The 27910-nt window shown below is 39.9% G+C and overlaps 3 protein-coding genes across 3 annotated transcripts in view; all 3 read left to right on the forward strand.

The window, feature by feature from the left end:
• Window positions 1-679: 679 nt before the first annotated feature.
• LOC148376867 (uncharacterized) lies at window positions 680-11480 on the forward strand. Its single transcript, XM_088352183.1, has 2 exons — window positions 680-924; window positions 7514-11480. Exons 1-2 carry the CDS (start codon window positions 795-797, stop codon window positions 8449-8451), a joined length of 1068 nt encoding a protein of 355 aa, XP_088208309.1. The 5' UTR covers window positions 680-794; the 3' UTR covers window positions 8452-11480.
• Window positions 11481-13516: 2036 nt separating this feature from the next.
• LOC148376868 (uncharacterized) lies at window positions 13517-18286 on the forward strand. The gene is made up of 2 exons (XM_088351687.1): window positions 13517-13784; window positions 16819-18286. Exons 1-2 carry the CDS (start codon window positions 13688-13690, stop codon window positions 18186-18188), a joined length of 1467 nt encoding a protein of 488 aa, XP_088207813.1. The 5' UTR covers window positions 13517-13687; the 3' UTR covers window positions 18189-18286.
• A 5563-nt stretch (window positions 18287-23849) lies between these two features.
• Window positions 23850-27910, forward strand: part of LOC148376869 (uncharacterized) — a 29191-nt gene continuing 25130 nt past the window's right edge. The window contains exon 1 of the mRNA XM_088353062.1: window positions 23850-24066. Coding sequence (XP_088209188.1) covers window positions 23970-24066 — 97 coding nt within the window. The 5' untranslated portion in view covers window positions 23850-23969. The remainder of the gene's footprint in view (window positions 24067-27910) is intronic.

Here is a 27910-nt window from a genome sequence, read left to right on the forward strand (position 1 = left end):
ACACGTTATGTTGGGTATTTTTTGTATTCTATATCTTTTATTTTATTTTCCAACAAGAGATCAGCAGCCAATCAGCGTCCGAGGCCGTTGGCGCCAACAGAGCAGACTCAAGTGCCCCGCATCAGTAACATGACACTTTGACAGCCCTAGAATTAAATGATATGGAATTTCAATCCATAGAAAAAACTCTTTGAAAACAAAGATGGTGAAAATTATTTTACATAATAATCACAATATTCATGTATCTTGATGAATTTGATGTACTGTATCTTCGATGATTATTATTGAAAGCACAAGCCTGCATTCTGCTGGTTGCTTGTTAGCACTGCATCCGATGTGCTTCACTTGAAAAAAAATAGAGAACCGGAATGAGTGAATCTTGTCGATAATATGAAAGCAAAAACGTGATGAAGAGCGATTATTTCCGTTTTTTTGTTGTTCAAATATCCCTGGAAGCTCTAACGTTATTCTACCTGCTTTACTGGCATATTCAATCAGAAGGCGCCGGGTGGATAGCGACCAAATCCGGGAGTGGGGGGAAGAGTGTATTTCAAAGGGAGTTGGCTCATAAAGCCGTTTTGTTCGCTAACGACACAAAACAGTGGAACCCTGAAGAAGATGTGACGCTAGGGGGCGGTAATGCACTAAAAAGATGGATGCCAACCAAAGAAGAAGAACAAAGCATCACTGCCGCCATTGTTTGTGGCCTCGTGACGTTCCGCCTCAGTCTTGTGCGCAATTTAACTCCATTTAACGCCGTAAATAGTTAATGGTGAGCTTAAAAGTAGGCTGAAATGTGTGCGAGAGGAAAAGAACATTTCATAGAGGAGCTTCAGGATGTGCAAGAGAATAATGAACGAGAAAATCAACTGCTAAACCAAGTTAGCATCAGCAAGCAGCTACGAGTTGTGTTGAACAGAGCAGGTTGGTCACTTCTATCTCTATATTTTCTATATTCTTATTTTCTCCTCTTCAAGTCCATTACATGCCAAATATTAAATTTATTTTCCGTATTTATGATGCAGTTGCTTCGTAGGTTCGAATCCATCGGATTGGCGTTGGAAACAAATCAAATATGCGCCCAAACGGACAAAATGGGAATGAACCTTGTAATTTAATCAAATCAAACGCCAAATTAAATAGACGAGAATGATTTATAGTCACCATTAGTTATCCCCTCATGTACTCTTTTAAGGGCTATACTAATAAAAATGACTTGACTTGACTAGTGTGGAAGAAATATAAAATGGTGGCGAAGTTTTATAGATGACATACGAAAAGGCATTCCAGTTTATTTGAATATAGCACTACTTTTATTCACGTACCACTGACAAAGGTGAGAGAATGGCAAAAACAAAGTCGTCCTGAAAGATATGAATAAACTCCAAAAAGTAAGACGAGGGAAACAACTCTTTGGTGTATTTGATGATGAATGGGACTTTGAAGGGCATTCAGTAAATTTTCCGTTAGTATTGTGTTCTTAGTTTACGTTGTCAATAAATGATTGCTGTCATGGTCACTTCCAAAACTTAGTTTGCGCTAAGAAAATGAAATTTCTCATTGATTGTTCATCAAAAATTAGCAGTGTGTGTTATACACGAGTGCAGGTTATACATGAGACCTCTGATCAGCCCTTTTTTAGAATAGAATATAATATATCCTTTATCGTCATTGTTTCAAAATGGGTTGAACATATTGTGACAACGAAATTGGACGTGGCATTCCAGGTTCACATTTAACAGCGGGGATAAAAGAAAACAAAGAAGATGAGGTTATAATTTACACAACATAGAGGAACAAAGAAGATAAAGTTTATAATTTACACAATATTTACACAAGAAATGTGGGCATGTAGGATGTTACATACAGTTTTGGGATCGTATTAGTGCTTTGAGACTCCTGGTGATTAAGAACTATACAAATAAACTTGACTTGACAAGTAGTTGCCATTACTCTTAGCGTCATTTTTTTGTTCAGGTACCTGATTTTTTCCCCATAACTATTATTATATTAACTTAAAACCAAAACTGAATTTTCATGTCGTTGCATTTGCTCAGTCAGGCTTCGAGTTGCTCTGGAACATACTAAAAAAGGGTGAAGGTATGCGAACTGAGAGTGGAGGTGTACATGAATCCACCAGATTTATGCTGAGATATGTCCCTGTGAAAGCTATATCAGATATCAGAGTTTGCAGTCTTCTCATGTAAGGATTGACTTCCGTAAATTCCAGACTATAAGTCACTACTTTTTCCCCTAACTTTCAACCCTGCAACCCGGCTTTTTGCACTACTGGCAGTTCTTTATAGCTTGCCACTCCTTGCACATTTGCTCTCTGCACTATTGTACTTACAGCATTATTGTTACAGTGTTAATGTTACTGTTTACCTGACTTGTTAACCTGACTGCCCATTTTGCACATCTGGTTAGCTACTCCTCTTGCACTATCGGCACTATGGTAAAATACTATACGTAGCCATAATACAATACAACTTTTATTTATATCTGTACATTCAAGGAAACTGTGCGGGTCAGATGTATCGACATTTCGTTCTGTATACACGTGTACTAGAAAGACAATAAAGTAGATCTGAATCTGAATCTGAATTATTCAGTGATGCGGCCAATTTATGTAATTTTCTAACGGCCGCCAGCGGCGCTCGAGTGTTGGTACCATTAACTGCCCAGTCAAAGCTATATTATTATTAAATCTTTAAAAACTCTCTCGGTGTACCGTCTTTCTTTGTAAATATGTGTAACCCATGTATAATATGTATTTGCAACTGTTTAATTTTGTAATGTATTTATTTGTTTTTATTTTAGACACTTATTCTGATTTGTTCTGCACGGGTGAACGAAAAATGAGGGGCGGAACAAACGCGGGGTGCCGAGTTTAAGTGGGGACCGCTAAAGGTGAGGGACAGACAAGGAAAGGAGAGGGGGTAAAAAGTTGGTTAAATAAAAAGGAGTTGTGTAAGTAAATGTGTTCATCTGATATATTTTTCCCACCCTTACCTTTGGAAATATACACTTTTTTCCTTGGATTACTTTCAACGGGACCTGGACTCTGCAGGTCTGCATCAAACCTTAAGTACCGGTATCATTTTACGTTCATTTTGCCGGCAGTAATTTTTGGACTGTGGACCTTAATGAAGGACATTTAGTTTTTAATCGCGGGACTTGAAGTCGGGTTTGGGTTCATTTTGTGTTTGTGTTACATGTTTAAACATTCCTAAGACTTGAAAAGTGGTCGGCGGCGCCCTCTGTTGGCTGCGGCTGCATCGGCTCGCTAAAACGGGTCAGGTGCAATCGACATTTCGTTCTGTGTACATTGTTACACAGAATGACAATACAAGGAAATTATTATTATTATTATTATTATTAAATGTGGGCGCATGCGGCTTGTATACAGGTGCGGCTTGTGTATGTACAAAATCGTGTTTCCTCTTAAAATGTGGTGGGTGCGGCTTATAATCAGGTGCGCTCTATAGTCCGGAATTTACAGTAATGTGTTTTTTCAGGCTTGGTACTTATTAGTATTAAGAGGAAGCCTAAAACAAATATTTGGAGCCGATATTTGTGTGATGCAAAAGCTTAAATATTGGCGTAAGAAAATTGAAAGAATGCAAAAGCAAGATAAATATATGTTAGATAGTCAAATAAAACTTTAACCCCTTACCTCCTTCCAGCGGGCAGTTGAAACCTTGGTGGACAAAGTCTTGTCTTCACGGTGTCACTGAAATATTTCATGACACAAATCATTGGAAAGCATAAACTCTTGGGATTCGAGATATTATATTGGGAGTACATACCGTTTCAAAATACACACATCAGTCTGAAACAAGATACCAGAAAACTATAAAGCCGGCATAGTTCATCTATAACGTCTCCTGAGAGTCAGCTCGTGATAAGATTCCCCGCAAAAACGGTGTGGTTACATTTACGAAGGTCTAGCGAATCCAACCGTGTAAAATATATGCTCCAAAACACACGAAAATGGCGTCAGATTTTTATAAAAATTCGCCCAAAAGTATTCCTGCATGGTTGACTGTTTTCATTGAAATATGCCTATTTGGCTTCATTACCCCTCTTTAAAAACAGTCGTCGGATTATTTTCAGTACTTCCGTCCCTGATGTTGTGATTGACACCACCCGGGCCAATTGCAAACTTTCGTTTACGGTCCTTAGCCTGTGACGCCCTATGAGGTCCTGTATGACCAATGCAGCTTCAAAAATCTTTAGCCAAAAGTGAGCGATTCAAATGTCGATTGACACAATGGTTAGCCAATGAATTTCGAACGTAAATATGTACACATTCACGGAATAAAAATGTGTGCAAAGCCAATTGGATTCATTCTTACGCTTCATTATGACGCAAAAGTGTGCAAAATCATGGATTCACTTCTAAAAAGCGTGGTTAAACATTTAATACTTTTTCACAATGTCGAAAAATTTTCCAAAGTTAAATACATAAATATAAGTTTTAAGGTCTGTGAACTGGTCGTCTCCAAATGGCCACTTTTGGAAACGCCTAAAGCTACCCTTAGAAAAATGTGTAAAATCCAATGTTTAGTTTTTCAGGTAGTTATTCAATTTGACAAGTTGATAGGTAAGGCTTTAAGCTACAGGCGTTGTCCTACCTACGAACGAGATAGGTTCCGGATTATCGTTCGTAAGTTGCTTCAGTGCTATATTTTGTTTGTTAAAGGTTTATCTAAGTATGTTTAAGGCTTGTATAAGTAACCTGTATGGTTTTATACCAAAAAAATAAACATTTCTTAAAATAATATGCTCTATAATAAATATAAAATGAGGTTTAATTCACTTTGGAATATGCGCTTCAAGAGGTCCTCCTTCTTGGTAAAAAGTGGGTAAAAAAAAGAATTCTGGCCATTCTCTCAACCGCATCAAGCTTTCTTATTTCACTTTCAAAATAAACAGCTCGCCTCTTCTTTAGACTTGACACCAACTATATTGAATGTATTCACGAGATATTAAACAAAAAAAACGTCAAAGTACTTAGCGTGCTAGAGATACAGTGCAGTGTGTACACACACGAACCAGGACGTAGAAGCTGGATTTCTTCTTGGGGTGGATGGTGGGTGACCTCTCACAGCGCCACCACAGGCTGGAATTGGCATAAAAAAGCACTACAGTAATGTCCTGTATTCGGAAAGAGGTGCACTCAATGCAAAATCTAACTTACAGCAATGTCCGGATATTTTTTGACATCCCGAAAAAAATGTAACTACAGTTTTCTTGGATAAGGAATTTTTTTTACAGTAAATTATAATTTATACACAACTTAATAGAGTAATCTTTCACTTCAACCAAAAATTTAGCGGCAACCTGTAAAAAAAAACTTAAATAGCTCCCTGACTTCCAATACAACCAACATGACTTAAATGACCCTAAAACAAAAAGTGCATGGAAGTTTCAACAGAGCTGGGGAATTGAAAGTGTGGGCACTCCTGTTTTAGAGCCCGTTTGAAGAACCCATGTTATGGTAACAGCTAATCATGCAGCCTTCCACTTTAGCATGCTTTTTAAGCTCTCAATCAAAAACACACACGCTTGATTAAATGTTATGATAAGAGCTGATATCAGTCTCCACACGAACATACTATAACAAGTGATCTACAATTTTCTTTAATCACACACAAGCTTTTCTAGCATTTAAAATCTCAATATTATCAGCGGTCCTGATTCACAGGCATGTCGGGACTCAGGAGTTAACTGAGCTGCTGCCGTTTACTCCGTTCTAACAATATTCCTCCTGCTTCAGTGGCTCCGCCCCCGTCGCTTATTCAATCAGAAGTCGTGGGATGGGTAGTGTCCGAGACAAAAGAGACAGGGAGGGAGGCTTGGCTCCACCTGAGCCTAAAAAAGCCCCTTTAAATATCTTTAATTGGCCCGTCCAATAAAAAAGAAAGGCCCATACCCGTCAAATGGGGAGAACATGCAAACTCCACACAGGAGGTTCGATCTCATGACCTCAGAATTGTGCCGCACACGCGCTAACCACTACGCCGCCGTGCTGCCCCGTGTCACGGCATCTTGCCCCTAAATGTATTCTCCAAATTAAATGTGCCAGCAAAACTAAATCAAGTAGACCAGCAGGGGGCGGCAGTAGCTCAGGAGGAGGTAGAGCGCTCGTCTTGGGATCAAGAGATCGCTGTTCGAATCCAGGCTCCTCCGTGTTACATGTCGGAGTGTCTTTGGGTAAGACATTGTAAAGCGCTTTGGGAAGTCTTCATTGACTTGAAAAGCGCTATATAAACGCAGATCATTTCATAGACGCTAAATCAAAAGAAACCCTCTCATTGCAGCTGACCTTACAATCATTCTGTTGTGCCGCTATAATCACTGTTATTCAGTTATGCAATTTAACCCTTTCTGTAAATGTAAACATTAAGAGTTTTCATTCTATTGTGTTTATTGTCATTGATGACATCGTAGTGTACATAACAATTCTGCGTGGCACTGCCGAAGAAAAACTGTACAAAAGGCTTTAAGGGAAAAGGGATAAACATAGAACATATTACTGTAAAACCTGTGTTTTTGCTTATACAGTGGAACCTCGGTTCTCGACCATAATCCGTTCCAGAACCCTGTTCGAAAACCGATTTGTTCGATCACAGAAATCATTTTTCCCATTGAAAATAATGTAAATCATTTTAATCCGTTCCAATACCCTGAATGTTTACCTTGAATGTTTAACGTAAACTTAAAGCTAACCCGGGCTAATCGTACGTTCGCGTTATCGTACTCTTCCGTACGAAAGATTACGCTAACATGAACGTGTAAAAATAAAAAAATTAGGTCGTTTACAAGTCATTTAGCACCCGGGTCTCCATAACAAGTGGTGAGCGGTTCATTGGAAAGGGGGCTCCGTTGCAACACCCTCAATGTTTAGCTTGAATGTTTAACGTAAACTTAAAGCTAACCCGGGCTAATCGTACGTACACGTTATCGTAATCTTCCGTACGAAAGATTACGCTTACATGAACGTGTAAAAATTTTAAAAAAAAAAGAATAAAGAAAAGAATTATGAATAGAATTTCTTACCTTTGTGGTGGTCAGCAGAAGGCGCTTGCACACCTCCTTCATATTTTGCTATTATTTTTCTTAAATGCAATAGTTGTACACACTACTTTTTTTCACCTGTAGCAACTTTGCTGCTTGCACTGACTTTCTTCGGAGGCATAACAAGGGGCTAAAACACTTCGTACACCTATATTAAAAGCGAAAGCAAAAGACTTGGTCAGGAAAAGAGCGATCTACACCCGTACGCCGCTCAGCATGGCACCCTAGCGTACGCACTCAGGCATTACCGGCGTTCGAACTCCGATTTTTTGACCAAACAGCGAAGCAATAATTTCTCAATTTTTGGTCGGACTCCGATTTGTTCGAACTGAGAGGCGTTCGAAAACCGAGGTTCCACTGTATGTGAAAGGGATTTTGTAGAAATGCTTTTGCTGTAAAAAAAAAACCACGTGTGTCTTGTGTCCTGCAGCTGTCAGTCAAGAGAATCTTCTTCCTTGGCAACAGGATACGGAGTTGCCTGGCATCAAAAAAGAAAATTTGGAGCCTGATCACATTCAAAATGAGGATTTATTTGAGATGGTTGACGTTAAAAAGGAGGAAGATTTGAGAGAGTTTCCAGTGACTAGGGCCCGTTTAACTTCAGAAAATCAGCATGAAGAGAACAAAGAGAAGGTGTCTCCAAGCAGAATCTCTGGGACGACGGATGATGACGACACGTCCGACTCTGCGCACAATGATGGCGACAAACAGTCGGAAGGTGATAACGCGTATCACAAATGTTCGCAGTGCGGAAAACTCTTTCGACACAAGTATCATCTGAAATCCCATATACTTATCCACACCGGTGAGAAACCATTCACCTGCTCAGTTTGCGGTCATAGATTCAGCCACAAATCAAACTTAAAAATGCATGCAAGAACCCACACTGGTGAGAAACCTTTTGTCTGCTCAGTTTGCGGTCAGAATTTTAGCCACAAAGGAAGTTTGGAAAACCACACAAGGACCCACACTGGTGAAAAACCTTTTTCTTGCTCAATTTGCGGCCAAGAATTTACCCAGAGAGCTACCTTAAAAAGCCACACAAGAATTCACACCGGTGACAAACCCTTTGTCTGCTTGGTTTGTGGTAAACAATTCAGCCAAACGGGAAGTTTGAAAAAACACGCAAGAATCCACACTGGTGAAAAACCCTTTCCCTGCTCAGTCTGTGGTCAAAAATTCAATCTAAAAGAGACCTTGAAAAGGCACCTAAAAACTCACACTGGTGAAAAACCTTTTGCATGCTCAATTTGCGGCCAAAGATTTGGCCGGAGAGAACATTTGAAAAGCCACATGAGAACCCACACTGGTGAAAACCCCGTTTCCTGCTCAGTTAGTGGTAAAAACCTCTCAGAGAGTTGGACCTAAATAAATACGTAAGAATCCACACTGATGAGAAACCATTTCCATGTTCAGTTTGCATTGAGGATTTTTAAGTCAAGTTAAAGCTCAGGATCACAAGTGTGCTGGTGATAATAGACTTGAGATATTATTATAAATTCAATTTAGAAATGTGTTCTCTTCACAGGAGTGATATATCTCAAATATACTCAACCTAGTTTTAATTTTGCTGGTTTTGATTTTTTTAGATGCATGAGTGTTGCAGCTCGTATGCCTTTATTGAATGATTATAAAACTTTCATATAATAACAGTAATTATTTTTTTAGTTGACTCAACTAAGATTATTTTTTATTGTATTGAATTGAATCTACAATGTCCTTAGTTTTGACCTGTAATTGAATCATGATGACTTTCTATGTGGATTTCATTATATTGTATTTGAATTGTGGGTTTGTGATCATCTTTGATTTAGCTATCTACCCTGGTCATATCCCTCAAGAGGGGTGACCGACAGCAAGACAGATACAAAAACAAAGAAGATAAAAAAAGGGAAAAAGTAGCAACACACACAAAAAAAATTGGACCATGGCGAACCCAAATGCCCAAACAAGTTAAGCACCCAAGTCGGTCATGCTTTTGTCCCTCCATGTAAAACGGGACACAAGAAAGCGGCCATGTCACTCTGGTCAGGGTGATACAACACACTCTTCTGTTCAAGAGCAGGGCCCAACAGCTTTACCCTGGTTTACCCCTGCCGCATCATACGGGTGCCCTGCCCATCCCTTAGAACACGTCTAAACATCCCACTATCCTTTTACAACACTTCTTCACTCATTCCTATCACCAACAAGAGCTCTAGCTTCCACTACATTTCGACCTCTTTCCTCCAGTGCACTTATAACATCCGTCCACATCAATCACGGCCTTCCTCTTGGTCTCCTTCAATTTACTCCTGCTCTGTAGATCCTCTTTAACATTCTCTCCTCATCCATCCTCTCCATGTGTCCAAACCACCCGAGTACTCTCTTATCCACACGCTTGTTCAGTTCCACTACTACTCTGTTTCTCAATCCATCCAATCTTGTCACTCCTAACGTACTCCTCAAACACCTAATCTCAAAAAAATTTAATTTCCTTCTCAAATCTGCGTTCAGGCTCCAAGTGTCTGCACCATACAACACAGTCGGCACAATCGCTTTCTCATACAGTCCCCTCTTAACATCCATACTCATACTCTTATTGCTCATCACTCTCCTCAGAGCACCCAAAACCTTGCTTCCTTGATTGACTCTGTGCAATACCTCGCACTCCATTCCACCAACTGCAGCCACATCACAACCCAAGTACCTAAAGCTTTCAACTTCTTCCAGCACCTGTCCATGCAACCTTATTTCTACCGCCATGCCCACTCCATCACGTGAACACTTCATTACCTTACTCTTCCCAACATTCACACATAACTTTCGCCTATCACCCACTCTTCCAAACTCCATGACCTACCTTCTCAATGTTTCCTCAGAACCAGCTACAAGCGCTGTGTCATCTGCAAACAACAACCGACTTACCTGCCACACTGTTCAACTGTTGTCCATCATGTCTACACCTCTGCCAAATACTCTTGCATTCACTTCTCTCACCACACCATCCATGTACACATTAAACAGCCATGGTGACATCACACACCCCTGTCTCTCACCAGTCAATATAGGGAACCATTCACTTGTCTCACTCCCTACTCTTCAATGCTTCCAACAACTTTCCAACCACTCCATACATTACCATCACCTGCCACAACGCCTCTCTATCAACTCTGTCATACGCCTTTTCCAAGTCCATGAAAGCCAAATACGGATCCTTACCTTTTGCAAAATATTTCTCACACACCTGTCGTACTGCAAACACCTGATCCACACATTTCTCCTTTCCTGAAACCATTCTGCTCCTCCATCACCACCTCGTTCATTTTTTCTTCTCACTCTCTTAATCAAGACTCTTCCATACAGCTTACCCGGCACAAATGCAACAACATGAAAATTCTGTTTCCGCTTCAAGTTAATATATTAATGAAAACGTTGAAAATCTCTGGTTCGAGTGGCGACTTTCCCCAGACCAAGAATCCATCCAGGTTCTGGTCCCGGTAAGAATTGGATTATTCCTTTGATCTTGACTGTGGACTCATGGAATTTGAGAAAGCAGTGATACCCATAGATTTGGGAAGCCTGAAACAGAAAAAAATTGAATTGTGTTTTCTTTGCTTATTTTATAAACCTTCTTGTCATTCGTTTGAACTGTCATTCAAATTTGAAGTTTGGGTTGATTCTAAAACCCTACCAAGTGCACATTAATGTACATTTTGCAACTAATGAGTTATCAACCAAAAGTAGGGTAGATGACCGGTCATTAACCTGAAAAAAAAATAAAACCGGGTTATTAATCAAATTTAGGTGTTTGCTATCAACACTATAAGCCAAATAAGAATGATCTTTTACTGGTATTGGTGTTAAATGTTGTCTAATGTCCTGTTCATTGTTCATAACATTTTCAGCTTTTGTTGAAATGAATATTAACACTAGGGTTTCCTATAAATTTGAGCACTCAATTTGCTGTTTTATTTTTTTAAGATATAATAATTGTATACAGTGTCTAGGTTGCAAGGACACAAGCTAACCTTGATCTTTTCCCATCAGCCCTTGACTTGTTTCAAGTGTTCTGTTTTTTTGTCTCTCACTTGACTCCAACCATGTTCCTGAAATTAAAGAAGCCAAATTCGATTGCCAACATTATTTTAAGAAACGGGAAATGTGCTGAATGTGTCTGTTTCGACCATTTATTTAAAAGACGGTCCATTTAGATGTATGTATATAATCTCGGTATTCAATGGCTCATGTGTATTCTATTTTCTATTTTTGTATATAGTTATGTGGTAGAAATTGAAATAACCTGAGCTAGCGTTCAGTCAATTGCTGTGAAGTTGACTAAAAGAATAGAAAACTTGCAAAGTAATACATAGTAGTTTAGTATACAGTACATACAGTGGCTTGCAAAACTATTTGGCCCCCTTGAACATTGTGACCTTTTTCCACATTTCAGATTTCAAACATAAAGATACAAAACTTTAATTTCTTGTGAAGAATCAACAATAAGTGGGACACAATCATGAAGTGGAACACACTTTATTGGATATTTTAAACTTTTTTAACAAATAAAAAACGAAAAAGTGGGTGTGCAAAATTATTCAGCCCTTTTACTTTCGGTGCAGCAAACTGTCCAGAAGTTCAGTGAGGATCTCTGAATGATTCAATGTTGATCTAAATGACTAACGATAAATGGAATCTCCTGTGTGTTATCAAGTTTCTATATAAATGCAGCTGCACTGTGATAGTCTCAGAGGTCTCTTTAAAGCGCAGAGAGCATCATGAAGAACGAGGAACACACCAGGCAGGTTCGGGATACTGTTGTGGAGAAGTTTAAAGCTGGATTTGGATACAAAAAGATTTCCCCAAGCTGTAAACATCCCAAGGAGCACTGTGCAAGCAATAATATTGAAACGGAAGGAGTATCGGACCACTGCGAATCTACCAAGATCGGGCCGTCCACCTAAATTTAAAGTTTAAAATATCCAATAAAGTATGTTCCACTTCATGATTGTGTCCCACTTATTGTTGATTCTTCAGAAGAAATAGTTTTATATCTTGATGTTTGAAGTCTGAAATGTGGCAAAAGGTCACAAAATTCAAGGGGCCAAATAGTTTCACAAGCCACTGTAGTTTCAAACCCTCATACGTTTGTTCACAGACTATTTTTGACAAGGAAGCTCTATTCTCTTTCTACTCTATTTAGACATGAGTCTATTGGCCTTTGGAGATGATCATCTGATCCTGGAGTGCCATGTCCAATACCATTGCAAATAATGTCCACAGTGTTAATGACGGACAAATGAATGTATAGATTTTTAGGTGATTACCTGAGATAGTTGTAGTGATTGGCTAATCCAAACCGTGTGAATGCAGATTGCCTGTCTTTGGGTCCTGCCAATGGCTGCCAACTTTTCCTGGATGTCCTTCAATTCTTTAGAAGTTTTGCATGTATTTGAAGGATGAATGCTAGTGTGACGCCTCAAAATAAGTCTGGTCACAAATTTGGAATGTAGTGTGTGTGTGTGTGAATGGGTAAGTGTAAAATACATTGTAAAGCGCGTTGGAAGATTTTGAGTGACTTAAAGAGCTCTATATAAATGAAGTCCACACTCACACGAGCAAATCTGATGTGTTTCAAAGAGTGTCAGAATGTAAGTTTGTAATATAAATGAGCCCTGTGCATGCTACGCTGCGTTAGGCTAAAACAGAACTGGCTGCTTCTTGCCCACTTTCTTTGGAATGATGAAATGTTCGATTATGAAAATAAATAAAAGGTATCGGCTGCCTTTCCGAATGCACGTCATGACTTGTGTGTCTTTTTCCTGTACCAACGGATTAGTGAAGAGTGTCACATGACCCTAATGGTTATAAAATCTGTTAAACATCAGTTAATTATATTCATCCAAACAAGTTAAGCACCTCGGCAACCAAATTGGTCATGCTTTCGTCCCTCCAGATGGCGCAGCTAATGACTGCGAAAGACTGCTGTCGCAGTCTTGTTCCACGGACAGACTGAGGAGATCATTTCTTCCTCATGCCATGAGGCTCTTTAACTCCACCCGGGGGAGTAAAAGCCCACATTAAACCCCAACCCACATTTGCATATTACCCTATTACAGTGTGTATTTTTCGTAACACTATTTATGCTCTTTATTAACACGCTATATTATGTATATTTGTATTCTATAGCTTTTATTTTATTTTTACCATAAGGATACTGCTGGAAGTGTGAATTTTCCTACGGGGATAAATAAAGTATCTCTCTCTCTCTCTAAAATAGTTTTCTTTACGCTGTTTTGCAGACCAATTTATGAGTTCATAACCTATGACAGAAAAAAACCTTGCGTTGTTTTACTGTTTTTAGCTAATGCAAGGATATTTGAAAAGTTTAGATGCGATTGCAATGCTTTTAGAACAGTGACCGGAAGTTGGCCCCACTTCCGGTGACGAATACGGAAACTGCGAACATATCCATATCCTTGAATTTAAGTAGAAAACTCTCAGCAGTGTTTTTTGTCAACTGGAGCCAGTCTCACGCGGTCTTTCTATCCACCCGCGAGTAAAAGTGTCGTTGGGCTTGGAATGAATCAATCTTGTGCTTGAAACCAGCGAGAGAGGGAAAGTAATGTTGAAAAAGGAGCTTCCAAGTCCCAAAGAGGAGATCGAGTTTCCGCTACAAAATGGCTGTTTGCAAGCAGCTTCGAGTGGTGTTAACAGAGCAGGTTGGGCATTTCTTTCCTACTTTCTAGCCTTTTATATAATATCCCTGCAAATGTATGTATTCTTAATGTCCGTAAAACGCCAGCGGGAGGGGGCAGGGTGATAATAGCTCCATACTGAATTTTACGATAAGCCGCCATCTTGGCTACTCTTACCCGAACGAGTAGAAGAGCAATTTGTGTTCGTGATGTGTCGTGCGCGAACCAAACGGCTGTATGAGCCGGCTCCCCACCAACGAAGAGCCGCTTCTTTCGAGGGGCTTTTTTCCCTCTTGTGATTTCCCAAGATTGATTGATAGATAGATAGATACTGTATTCATACCCGTAGGGAAATTCACTCTTCCAACAGTATCCTTGTGTTGATTATTAACAGATTAACGGCACGTTGAATGTTTTGCAACATATCTGCACGATTGTGGAAAGGAACACGACGTGTTTTGTGCCCGATTATAAAGAATGATATTTTGTAATCTCTTTAAACAAATATATGTATTCATCTTTTTATTGGTTTATTTTACAGGATATAAAAATAACTAAATTCCAATTTATGGGTTTTATAAAGCTAATGAGTGGAGAGGTGTTGTGAAAGGATAGTGGGATGTTTGGACGCGTTCTAAGGGATGGGCAGGGCACCCGTATGATGCGGCAGGGATAAACCAGTGAAAGCTGTCGGGTCCTGCCGTTGAACAGAAGAGTGTGTTGTGTCACCCTGATCCGAGTGACATGGCGGCGTTCTTGTGTCCCGTTTCATCTGGAGGGACGAAAGCATGACCGACTTGGGTGCCGAGGTTCTTCACTTGAGGGTGTTTGGGCATTTGGGTCGTGTGTTTTTGCTATTTTTTCCCTTTTTTATTTTCTTTACTTTTGTATGTGTTTGTCTTGCTGTCGGTCACACTTCTCGAGGGATATGACCTGGGTAGATGGATAGATAAAGCAAATGAGCAAAAAGCTTACATTTATTTGGCTAGCTATCTGGCTACCTTTTTAGCCTTCAAGCTCGCTGTCTTTCTACATTTTTTGCTATTGTTGTAGAATAGAAACTTGCATTTGTAGAATAGATTTGCATACATTTGTTCAGGAGACTTGCTGACATGTAGAAAGACTTGCTTACAGTTGGGAGAAATGTTGCCTACATTTCGGGAAGGTCTCGGTGGACGAATTAGTATAAACAATCCTCCTTAAGGGAGGACAAGAGATAACGGCGAAGGGCAAACTGACCCAAACTTAAAAACACTTCCAAATAAGGACGGAACCCTGTGCATGCCACGTGAAAGGGACGGGCTACACCGTTTACACATTCTGTGTTGAAACTATAAAGACCCACGCATATCTGAGATTCTCTGAGTTTCTTGTTGAAATTGTTGTATCAATAAAAAAGCTCCCTCTTACGTCATTGATTCCTGCTATCTCTGTGAACGCGTATGAGACGAATTTTCGATTGTTATCTTCTTCAACACTATTTAGCAAACTATTTGGCTGGCTTTTTACATTTTTTTACATGTTATCTAGCTAACATCTTATCTTTTTTATTGTTTATCAAGCTAAATTTTGGCCTCCTTTCTAGCTAGCCATCTAGACTGTTTTTAGATTTCTATCCGGCTATTTAATTTACTTTTTACTCCTTTTGCAAGCCATCTAGCAAAATTGCTATTTCAGAAATTCTTTGTGCTATTTAGTAACAAAAATTAGCTCGACGCTTGAAAAAGGTTGGAGACCCCTGCTTTAGAGCCTCATCGTGTCCTTATCTACGTCCGCTGCTTTACATCACACGCACGGCGCCAAACACAATGGGGCACTCCGCATTATTTGAAGAAAATCTGTGACTTTTATGTTTGCCTCATGGTTGTGAAAAAACCGTAAGCAGAAAAGAATCATGTGCGCAAGACAGCACTCATCCATCCATTGTCTGCACCGCTTATCCTCAGTAGGGTCGCGGGGGTGCTGGATCTTCGGGCAGGGGACACCCTGAACCAATTTTCCCTCTAAGCTGCGCACATGCGCAATCGCGCACTGCCCGCACATTCTCAGCGCACAAGAAAATCTATCCAGCGCAGTTTTTCGAGTACCGGCTTCTTCGGCTCGGCTCACTAAAAGGAGCCGAGCCGACCAAATATTATGTAAAATTATGCACAAAATGACTTAAAGGAAGGGGGAATAGAACAAAAAAGAAAAAAATACCAAAATGAAAAAGGAGTGAAAAGCTGAGATAAAAAAGAAACAAAAGGAAGAGAAAAAAAGAAGGAACATTTTAGAGAAAAAGCCAGAAAAAGAAAAGAAAGAAACAAAGGAAAAAAAAGTAAATAGAAAACAAAAAGGAAAAAAGTAACAGCTAGGAAAAAATAAACACAATGAGATTTTTTTTAAAGGAATTAAAAAAATAGAAAAAACAGGGAAAAAGAAGAAAAAGTTTGTGTTGCATTCAAATAATTTCCAATTATACCAAGTCAATCTTGTTGCCAACATTGTACTTCCACTAAAAATGTGATTAAATACAGTTGTGTATCGTGCAACCGACTAATTTTTTTGCATTGCCGGAAACTCAGCAAAATATAACTTGATGTCAAGTTTTGGACATGTTTGATAATGTCTTAGTTGCCACACTTGGGATTGCTGTTGCTCACTGTTGTTTCAAGCGTTGCTCACCGACTTTGTGTGAACGCTCAGACCCCACGGAAAATGACTGGGAACATTGCCCTGAACTGGTTGCCAGCCAGTCGCAGGGCACAGAGGGACAGACAATTCGCTCATTCCCACCTAGGGACAATTTGGACCGGCCAATTCACCTTAAATGCATGTTTCTGGAACGTGGGAGGAAACCAGAGTGCCCGGAGGAAACCCACACTCGCACGGGGAGAACATGCAAACTCCACACAGGAGGTTCGATCTCAACACCTCAGAACTGTGACGCACATGCGCTAACCACTGCGTCTCCGTGCTGCCCGACAGCACTCATTAATAAGATAAATCTCATATATAGCATGTATCATCATACTTTACATAGAGAACAACTACAGACGTTCTGTCTTGTGTCCCACAGATGTCAATGAAGAATTCTTTCCTCTTGTGTGGAAGGAACCAGAGTTTCCCGGCATTAATAAGGGAGAGGATACGGACCCTTTTTGTGTTAAAAAGGAGGAACATTTCACAGAAATGCTCGTGGCTGCCGTCACTTCAACGGCCGAGGAACAAGGTGGAGAGAAAAACTCTCAGGAGCTTCTGAAAAGCAGTTCCCGTCCACACGTGGAGGATGACAACCCGTCTGACTCTGCAGACACCGACGGCGACGAACAGTCAGAAGGCGATAAAACATGTTCTCAGTGTGGGACAACATTTAAGGACAAGTGTTATATGAAGTTGCATATGAAAATCCACACAAGTGAGAAACCTTTTGCCTGCTCATTTTGCGGTCAGAGATTCAGCCGGAAGCAGGTCTTAAAAAATCACATAAGAACCCACACGGGTGAAAAGCCTTTTTCCTGCTCAATTTGTGGTGACAAATTCAGACAGAAGGCAAACCTAAAATCGCACGCAAGAATCCACACTGGGGAGAAGCCTTTTTCCTGCTCAGTTTGCGGTCAAAGATTCACCTGGAAGCATGTCTTAGAAGACCACACAAGAGTCCACACTGGTGAAAAGCCTTTTTCCTGCTCAGCTTGCGGTCAAAGATTCAGCTCGAAGCATGTCCTTAAAAATCACATAAGAACCCACACTGGTGAGAAGCCTTTTTCCTGCTCAATTTGTGGGGAAAATTTCAGACAGAAAGCAAACTTAAAATCACACGCAAGAACCCACACAGGTGAGAAACCTTTTATGTGCTCAGTTTGCGGTCAAAGATTCACCCGGAAGCATGTCTTAGAACACCACACAAGAACCCATACTGGTGAGAAGCCTTTTTCCTGCTCAATCTGTGGTGAAAAATTCAGACAGAAGTCAAATTTAAATTCACATACAAGAACCCACACTGGTGAGAAGCCTTTTTCGTGCTCAATTTGTAGTGAAAATTTCAGACAGAAGGCGGACTTAAAATCACACTCCAGAACCCACACAGGCGAGAAACCTTTTTCCTGCACAATTTGTGGTCAGAAATTCAGCCTGAAAGAAAATTTAAAAAAACACACCAGAACCCACACAGGTGAGAAGCCTTTTTCCTGCTCAGTTTGCGGTCAAAGATTCAGCCGGAAGCATGTCTTAGAAAACCACACCAGAACCCACACTGGTGAGAAACCTTTTTCCTGCTCTTTTTGCAGTAAAAAATACAGACAGAAGGCACACTTAAAAAAACACACCAGAATCCACACTGGCGAGAAGCCTTTTTCTTGCTCAGCTTGCGGTCTAAGATTCTCATGTCAAGCCAGAGCTCAGGATCACACGTGTGTTGGAGAAAATAGCATCGGTCACTCTGCTTGATATTATTTCATTTCTTGCATTTACATTAAAAGAATCTACTACGGAATGTACAAATTTGTGTCCTTTCAGTGTCTAAACTTTGAGTGTGTACATGTGTGTTTATAAAATGTTATATATACTCACACACACACACACACGGTAGTGCTAGGGCTGCACGATTTTGTAAAATAACTTATTTGAAAATTTTCAGACCAGTGTTGCGATTTCAGTGCGATATTTGATTTCTATTTTTTTCAAAGGTGCATTTTCTGTGCTAGGTTCATTTTTGGTCGGTTCTCAATCATAATGACATGCTTAACCTTGAGAAAACAGCGCTCTCTTCTTGGGAGCTTTGTTAGGGTAGCTGTCTGTTGTCAATTTTGCACTTTTTGATTTTCTATCTGCCTGTGAAATGCAACCAACCTCATAAAAATATTCAAGTTATGTTTGTTTGTGACACCCTTAATCACAAGGATTCTCAATGGGTCTGCACAGACCATAGACTATTGCAAACTACAGAATATTATGACACCATACCCTCATCTTAAACCTACATGAGGGCGAGGAAAAACTCAAAACCTCAACATGAGGAAAATAAGGAAACCTTGACAAGGGAGAACACATGATAGTTAAACATCACAAAATTCATCTGTTCCGGTCTCCAGAAAGCATCTAAGTTCACTCTAAATAGCTATGGAACACATTTTCTTCATCACTTAAAACACATTGAAGAATTTCAAACACCCAGAATTCGAACAACGTGTAAAGGTTTTTGTGTGTACATTGTGTGAAACTCCGGAACGGTCGTAGTTACAACTGAAACATTTATTAATTCATTATCTGACCAGCTCATCCACAGTAGGGTCGCGGGGGTGCTGGAGCCCATCCCAGCTATCTCTGGGCAGAATGCAGGGGACACCCTGAACTGGTTACCAGCCAGTCACAGGGCACACAGACAATTCGCCCGCTCATTCACACCTAGGGACAATTTTGACCGGCCAATTAACCTGACATGCATGTTTTTGGAATTTGGGAGGAAACCGGAGTGCCTGGAGGAAACCTGATGCAAGCACAGGGAGAACATGCAAACTCCACACTGGAGGTTTGATCTCGTGACCTCGGAACTGTGCCACACATGCGCTAACCACTGCCCCGCCGTGCTACCCCACAACTGAAACAATGCAAACATATTCACAGGTTTAAACTAGAGGTCTGATATTTGAGAATTTGACGGAAATCAGTATCAGCTTTTTTATTAGTTAGACCGGCCGATTAAATAAATTCAAAACTGGGTCAAAGGGGCAGGCGAATGGCTGTTTTGCTTTGAAGCTGAGTTAGCCTCTCTCACACTGTTCTATTAGCATTGTCGGTATTTTGTCTTGAACATCGTTGGTATTTTGTTTGGACCACTCTTAGTACTTGTCCTTTTTCAATTTTCAAGTGTCAAATGTCAGGTATTTGTGTAAAGTAGGCTTAAACGTATTTGCTCAAGGTGTGTATTTCTAATCAGTTTGATGTTCCCTTTTGGCGTCTCTTAGTCTTCCTGTCTTTGTTTGAAGGTGAAGACCACCCCCAGGGGGGGTTGGTCTATTGTATTTGTCTCAACAGACCAGTACTTTTCCATGTCTTGTGATCTCAATAAAACTCAAAAGCGGGCTGGGGAAAAGCCATAAGGAGCGTGGCCAGCGAGACGAAAAGCAAGTAAATTATCCGCTCCTCCGGGTCCTTCACCAGCTGCAGTTGTAAAAATACAAAACAAGTCTTTGCCTGAATTTCCTTCTACGGTTACCCAATATTTTTTTAGCTCTCCCACACTTCAGTGGTCGTTTTAGACCCAACAATTTGTTTTTTCAAATTTTCCTTGTGAGGAATGGTGCTGTGTTTTCGCTTTGATTGGATTTTTTCTTTCCTGAAATAGGGGTAGGCATTAAAAAGCTTCAGCTTTCAGCCTACTCCTACTACTGTGTTATTATATCGTATATCTGTTTTTTTTTTTTGGTGTACAAATATTTTGTTGTTTCTGTTGGTAAATTGCTGTGTGTGGCGTGATGTGCTTAAATAAAGCCTCAATCAAGCATTAACGATATTATATGCAAGTTTACTGTGAATACTTACGACGAAGGGAGTCGGTGTAACGATTGTGTGCGTGTGTGTGTGTATATATATATATATATATATATATATATATATATATATATATATATATATATATAGATAGATAATATAAATGCAGATCATACAATGTGATCAAGGTTCTCTTGTTTGCTTCTCTGATTACTTGTCTCCTTGTCTGGGCCAAACGTTTGGATTAGGGGACGGGTACCTTTTTGGCCTAAAGAGCCATAAAAGCAAAAATATTTTTATTTGATTCTTTGGGAGACACACCATATACTGTATTCCATGATAAAATTCAACAAATCCGCTAACCCGCTCTCCAGACAAAAGTTAACTTTACAGCCGATTTTATTTCACTGTGTATCATTTGATGATTTGAACAAATCACTTAAAAAATAACAATGCAAGAGCCTGTGTCCCATAATAATATAAATATACCACTTAAAATAAATCGCGCGTTGAAGCTCATTTTAACCGTCATTTTTGTCCTAAATAAGGTTTCAAAACAAGTTATTTTGTACAAATGCCACAAAATTCTACAAACGAGGATGCCAACATACAGTGGAACCTCGGTTCTCGAGCATAATCCGTTCCAGAACCCTGTTCGCGAACCGATTTGTTCAATCACCGAAATCATTTTTCCCATTAAAAATAATGTAAATCGTTTTAATCCGTTCCAACACCCTGAATGTTTACCTGAATGTTCGACGTAATCATAAAGTTAACCCAGGCTAATCGTACGTTCGCGTTATCGTAATCTTCCGTACGAAAGATTACGCTAACACGAATGTGTAAAAAAAAAAAAGATAAAGAAAGGAATTATGAATAGGATTTCTTAACTTTGTGGTGGTCAGCAGAAGGCGCATGCTGTATTCCCTAGCAAGATTGGAAACTCGCACACCTCTTTCATATTTAGCTATTATGTCTTTCTTAAAGGCAATAGTTGTACGAACAACTTTTCTTTTTTCACCTGTCCTGCTTGCACCGACCTTCTTCGGAGGCATAGTTAGGGGCTAAAACACCCTGTTCACTGATATTAAAAGCGAAAGCAAAAAGAGGCCAGTGCGCACGTGATAACAGTTGGTCACGAGGGGTGGGGGCGATCTACATGATCTACACCCGTACGCCGCTCAGCATCGCACCCTGGCGTACGCACTCACACATTACCGGCGTTCGAACTCCGAATTTTTGACCGAACAGCGAAGCAAAAATTTCTCGAAGTTTTTGGTCGAACTCCAATTTGTTCGAACTGAGAGGCGTTCGAAAACCGAGGTTCCACTGTATTTTCCTTAAGGGCAGTCATCGCCGGGCGAGAACTAGTGCATGTGTATAGCTCTGCCCATTCCTACCGCTCACTCAATCAAATTGATCTAGGTGCTTTGCTAGAGCTTTTGGAGGTTAATGTTTTTTATTTGGCTTTCATCATAAAGTGTCTCAACAATAAACATAAACTGTTTAATAAGCTTCCATACAACGGATTATTCAATGATTTACAGCTAAAAAGGGTCTGTTGGTGTGACACCTGACTAAACTGGAGTTTAAATAGTGTCATATATATATATATATATATATACATACAGTGTTCATTTTACCTCCGAAAAGTGATGGGTCCCGGGGACTCGCATGCTCAAAAATCTATGGGTCCCAACAGAGATCTATGGCTCCCCAAAATTTAGTGTTATCGGGGTTCAAATTATAAATCGGCAACAAATATATAATATAAATCTATATATTCATTCAGTTTTAATCATCACAGTTTATTGGTAATACAAATAAGTTATCACTTCAAGATAAAATGAATAAAATGATGACTCACAACACGTGGTAAGCTTTCTCTCCTGGCTTTGATTTCTTTGATCTCCGGCAAAACTAACATAAAGTCAAGTCATTTTTATTTGTATAGCCTTAAATCACAAAGAGTCTCAAAGGGCTTCACAGATTATTACACTATATTACACAGACTATTTTCAGCCGACGAGAAGAGTACCGTATTTTCCGCACTATAAGGCGCACCTAAAAGTCTTAATTTTTTTCAAAAGCTGACCATGCGCCTTATAATACAGTGCGCCTTATATATGGCTCAATATCAAAATTTGCAAGGTCTCGCAACTTACGCAACAGCCGCCGACTCGATTTTCCCCCGAACGTGGAGTAGTCCGCGGTGTATGCTGGGATTTATATACCGGCGTTTCATTGGCTGACCAATGTGTCAATCATCATTTGAATCGATCGCTATTGGCTAAAGTTATTCGGAGCCTCGGATTGGCTAGAGGGCCGAAACAAACCCTGCAATTGGCCGAAAAAGATGTGTCAATCATCCAATAAATCGATCGCTATTGGCTGAAGTTATTCGGAGCCTCGGATACGCTAGAGGGCCAAAACAAACCCTGCAATTGGCCGAAAAAGATGACTGAATAGCAAGCTTGCTAAACAACGCCATAAAGAAACATGTTTCATAGTCTGTATCTGTAGATATTTTACTCTCCTGGATTTACTACACTCACGGTTGTAAGAAGACCATGATTGCGTATCATTATTGAACGTGAGAACTTAGGTGAGTTATGTGGCTTTATATTTTCCCGGTATCTTGTTTTAGAACGACCTTGATGTTGCTGTGATGAGTTGAGTGAATTAAACTCAATTCCAAGTGTTTATTGTCATATGCACAGTAAAGTTGCGAGCGAAAAAGAAAATAGAAACTAAGGAATGGTTGCCATTTCTTGAATTCCAAGACTTTAACCTTCCGAATGATATTTGAAATGACGCATTTAAGTGATATCGTACGGACACCGCATCCGCACGTGTCTACGACACGTATTTGCTTCTTTGCAAGCTTTGGGAATGTTAAGGGGGTAATCAGTTGGACTGAATCATCTGACTGTTTTGTCCACGTTCCCATTGTAGCGCCTTATAATCCGGTGCGCCTTATCTATGGAAGATATAGGACCAAAAACTATTTTTTGGGGGTGCGCCCTATAACCCGGTGCGCCCTATAGTGCGGAAAATACGGTAGGTTGTTCATATGCTATGGAGTAGAAGTGAGTTTTAAGCTTGGATTTAAACATTTCCACTGAGGTTGCAGAAACAAAATGAAAATAAATCCAAACAGCTTGCTAACATCATTTTTGCCGTTCCATGTATTCCGTTACTCCCCAAGCCTGCACAAAATTGAGTCATTTTATTCATATTTAGTTTATTTTGTCTTTTATTAGCATATTTGGTATAATAATAATAATAATAATTTCCTTTGTATTGTCATTCTTTGTAACAATGTACACAGAACGAAATGTCGATACACCTGACCCGTTGTAGCGAGTCGATGCATTGGAGTAATCCAAAAATAATTGAAAGTAATCCAGTTAAAGTAACCCTACCCAACCCTGTTTATTATTATTGGTAATATAATCAATTAAAAAAAATATATCTTAAGAACCGTTTGGGAGCCGAGCCAGACGGCTCCTTTAAGTGAGCCGAGCCGAAAGAGACGGTTCTCTCAAAAGAGCCGGAATTCCCATCACTGTTCTCCTGGTGTGGGTCTAATTTTTCGATCTGATGACGAATGCGGAAACGATGCACACACAGAGAGACTCGCAATAGAAACTTGTCACCGTTTTTGTTCCATATCCATTCGCTTGGAAAGACGCCTTTGGACTTGGGAGAAAATCAAACCTGCGAGAGAGGGAAATAATGTTGAAAAAGGAGCTTCCGAGTCCCAAAGAGGAGATCGAGTTTCCCCTACAAAATGGCTGTTTGCAAGCAGCTTCGAGTGGTGTTAACAGAGCAGGTTGGTCATTTATTTCCGACTTTCTAGCCTTTTATATATTATCCTTGTAAATGTATGTATTCTTAATGTACGTAAAATGCCAGCAGGAGGGGGCAGGGTGATAATAGCTCCATACTGAATTACTGTATTCGATGAGCGGCCATATTGGCACCTTAACCACAGATACATGGAAGACTAGAGACGTCGGTGCGCTTTAGTAGCCTGCATTTGCTTCTTACCCCTTTTCGAACATATTATTTTGTTGTTGAGTTATTGTTTTTTTTCTGTTTTTATTTTAATGTTCAAATACATTTTCCATTCATTCATACTCATCTCATCAGCCGTACCGCTTATCCTCATTGGGGTCGCGGGGGGGCTGGAGCCCATCCCAGCCATCTCCGGGCAGTGGGCAGGGGACACCCTGAACTGGTTGCCAGCCAATCGCAGGGCACACAGGGACAGACAACTCATTCGCTCATTCACACCTAGGGACAATTTGGACCGGCCAATTCACCTGAAATGCATGTTTTTGGAACGTGGGAGGAAACCGGAGTGCCCGGAGGAAACCTACGCAAGCACGGGGAGAACATACAAACTCCGCACAGGAAGTTTGGATTTGAACCCACGACAGGTTCCCATGACATGAACTGTGCCGCACAAGCGCTAACCACTGCGCCGCCGTGCTGCCCATTCATACTTGATATTTTTTTAATTTACCAATATATTTATATAATTTCCTGCAAAAAAATATGAGCTAGCCCTTGTTTAAGGTATTTAATGCAAAGTATCATTGAATGCTTCGCAAAAGCACATTATGTATTGCTTTGCTTTAATCTTCAAAACAAGATCAAATGGTCTATTTATAGCAAAATAAAGGGCGAAATATAACATGTATATGTAGATGCCTGCATTCTTATTCATAAATGAATATGCTTGGTGTTACATGATCATACGTATCTGCATTTTTGTCATTTATTTTTGCATGACTGGAATGTTTACAACAAACAAGTCACAAATAAATTCCCCCCAAATTGGAATAGTTCATTTTGAAAGAGCTGCGATAAGGTAAAAACAATTGGGTAAACCAAGAATATGTTTATTCCTCAGGTATCAGATCGAGATTATGCAATGGCGGATACAAAATAAATCAATCTTTGTTTCCTAAAGAAAGACAGAAAGAAAGAAAAGAGACAGAAGTGGAGAGAGAGAAAGAGTAAAACGAGAGAAAACCTGATAGACAAAAAAATGGTTTTATTCATTTTTAATCGTTTTTGTTTTTCATTATTTTTCATTGTTTTATTCTAATTTATTCATTCGTTAGTTTTTGAATAAACTATATTTTATGTTGACTATATCTGTGTATTATTTATTATTGCAACATCCATTGCATCTTGGTCATCCTGGAAGGAGGATTACCTCATGTGCGGTCCCTTCTCAAGGTTTCTTCATTTTCCTCATGTTGAGGTTTTTGAGTTTTTCCTTGCCCTCATATAGGTTTTAAATCAGGGGATGGTGTAATAATAGTCTGAAATAATAGTCGGGGCGGCAGTAGCTCAGGAGGTAGAGCGCTCGTCTTGGGATCAAGAGATCGCAGTTCGAATCCCGGCTCCCCGTGTTACATGTCGAAGTGTCCTTGGGTAAGACACTGAACCCCTAATACCCCCAATAAGCAGGTTAGCGCCTTACATGGCTGCACGACTGCTATTGGGAAATGTGAAGCACACTGTAGAGCGCTTTGGGAAGTCTTGACTTGAAAAAGCGCTATATAAATGGAGATCATTTCATTTTACTTTTACTTTTTCATGATGGTAGCTTTTTTTGTCAACGTCTAAACATGTTGTAATTATAGATAAGTAATCTAATAAGTATAAAAACTGTTTTTTTTTTTAAATAAACGAAAAACTAATTAAACCAACCATTTATGAACAATTATACAAGTTACAAACAACTCCATTGACACTATATGAAACTTATTGATAACTATTTACAATTCAAAATCATCTTAAGAGAACATTTTTACTTTTTTAAACTTGTGTACCGTAAATTCCGGACTACAGAGGGCACCTGATTATAAGCCGCACCCACCACATTTTGAGAGGAAAACCGATTTTGTACTTACACAAGCCGCACCTGTATATAAGCCGCATGCACCCACATTAAAACTTGTAACACAATCACAAAATTAGCCCAAACCCGGCTTTGAGTCCCGCGATTGTAACTGAATATAAAGTATACGGTCCAAAAGCCACAGCTAGCAAAATGAACAGAAAATGATACCGGTACTTAAGGTTTGATGCAGACCTGCAGAGTCCGGGTACCCGTTGAAACTAATCCAAGGAAAAAAAGTCTATATTTCCAAAGGTAAGGGTGGGAAAAATATATAGCCACTATTGTCCGCCGCGACAACAGGTCTCACTGACTTTTACCCCACTTCCTGTCAGCCCGCGTTTGCTCTGCCCCTCTTTTTTAATTCGCAAAACATATCAGAATAAGTGTCTCAAATAAATGCATTACAAAAATATACAGGTGCAAATACATATTATACATGGTTACACATATTTACAAAGAAAGACGGTAAACCGAGAGAGTTTTCAAAGCTTTAATTATAATATTATAACTTTCATCTCAAACCGTGCCTGTGAAGGGTAGCAAAACGCTACTAGCAACACGCTCGCAACACAGTAAACGGGTCTGTTTAAAAAACATACCGTACTTGTAGGAACCACGGTAAACCGTCCTCATCTTCCTCCTTATAACTGACGTCATCAAAGTCGTCTTCCCCATTATGGGAAAGAGACTTTGTCATATAGACGTCGTCCCACGCTCCCTTATTCCAAAACACGCTAGCAACACGTTCGCAAGGTGAAGTTTACGTGCAGTAGCTCTGTTTCCTTCTTTATCGGACTGCTCGTTTGCTTTTAGCTTGAAAGCTACGTCATGTGCCTTCTTTTTGCAATTTGCATGATATGGATATGTCTGCGCTAATTTAATTTGTGCACAAGCTAAGAAGTTGCAGTCTTCCTCTGCGCATATATTCCACCGGTCTAAATCTTACCTTTAGTACTCGAGCGCCGCTGGCGGCTGTTAGAAAAATTACATAAATTGGCCGCATCGCTGAATAAGCCGCAGGGTTGAAGGTTTGGGAAAAAAGTAGCGCCTTATAGTCCGGAATTTACGGTATTTTCTTTAAAAATGTTTTATTTTGCAAATCAAAGAAAATGAATAACCATAGATATGTGTATATAAATATATACATAGAAACATACAGACACACACACTGATCCCACGGTTTTTGCGTTTATTAGGGCACCAGAACCACCCGCGCAAAGTGAAAATCCACGATGCAGCATCGCACCCTCATAAAAGCCCGCAAAGGTTTAAACTTACCTCGAGATTATGTCATTACAGACTTAAGAGTATAAGACTGTAACAAAATAATAACTAGAGATCTACAAATCATAACACAACAATAAACTGCAGTTGAATGGCTGGTGTTATTGTCGTTATACAAAAGTAAAACCAATTTGGGGGTAATATCCTTTCAGAGTAAGAAAGCAATTGAGAAAGCGGCTGCCTTGTTAGGGGCTGGCATCGGGTGTCCTCCATGAGTCCTAAATGTAGCAGTTTCCCACGAATTGTGGCTCCAGATTATTTATTTCATGGTTAATAGATCGAGTGTTGCTGATATACATGCTCCGCAGGGCTGGCTTGTGAGGGTTGTTAGCTTAGCCGTAGCTGTGGTCCGGACCTGCAGCCTCACTATTGCTTTCTCTCCTGACACCGCCTCAGTCTTTTTCAGGGCTTGATGACCATCTAGATAGATAGATACTTTATTCATCCCCGTAGGGAAATTCACACTTCCAGC

The sequence above is a fragment of the Urocampus carinirostris genome, chromosome 1 (genome assembly GCF_059441175.1).
Source record: "Urocampus carinirostris isolate Australia breed hairy pipefish chromosome 1, RoL_Ucar_1.0, whole genome shotgun sequence".
Lineage (NCBI taxonomy): Eukaryota > Metazoa > Chordata > Actinopteri > Syngnathiformes > Syngnathidae > Urocampus > Urocampus carinirostris.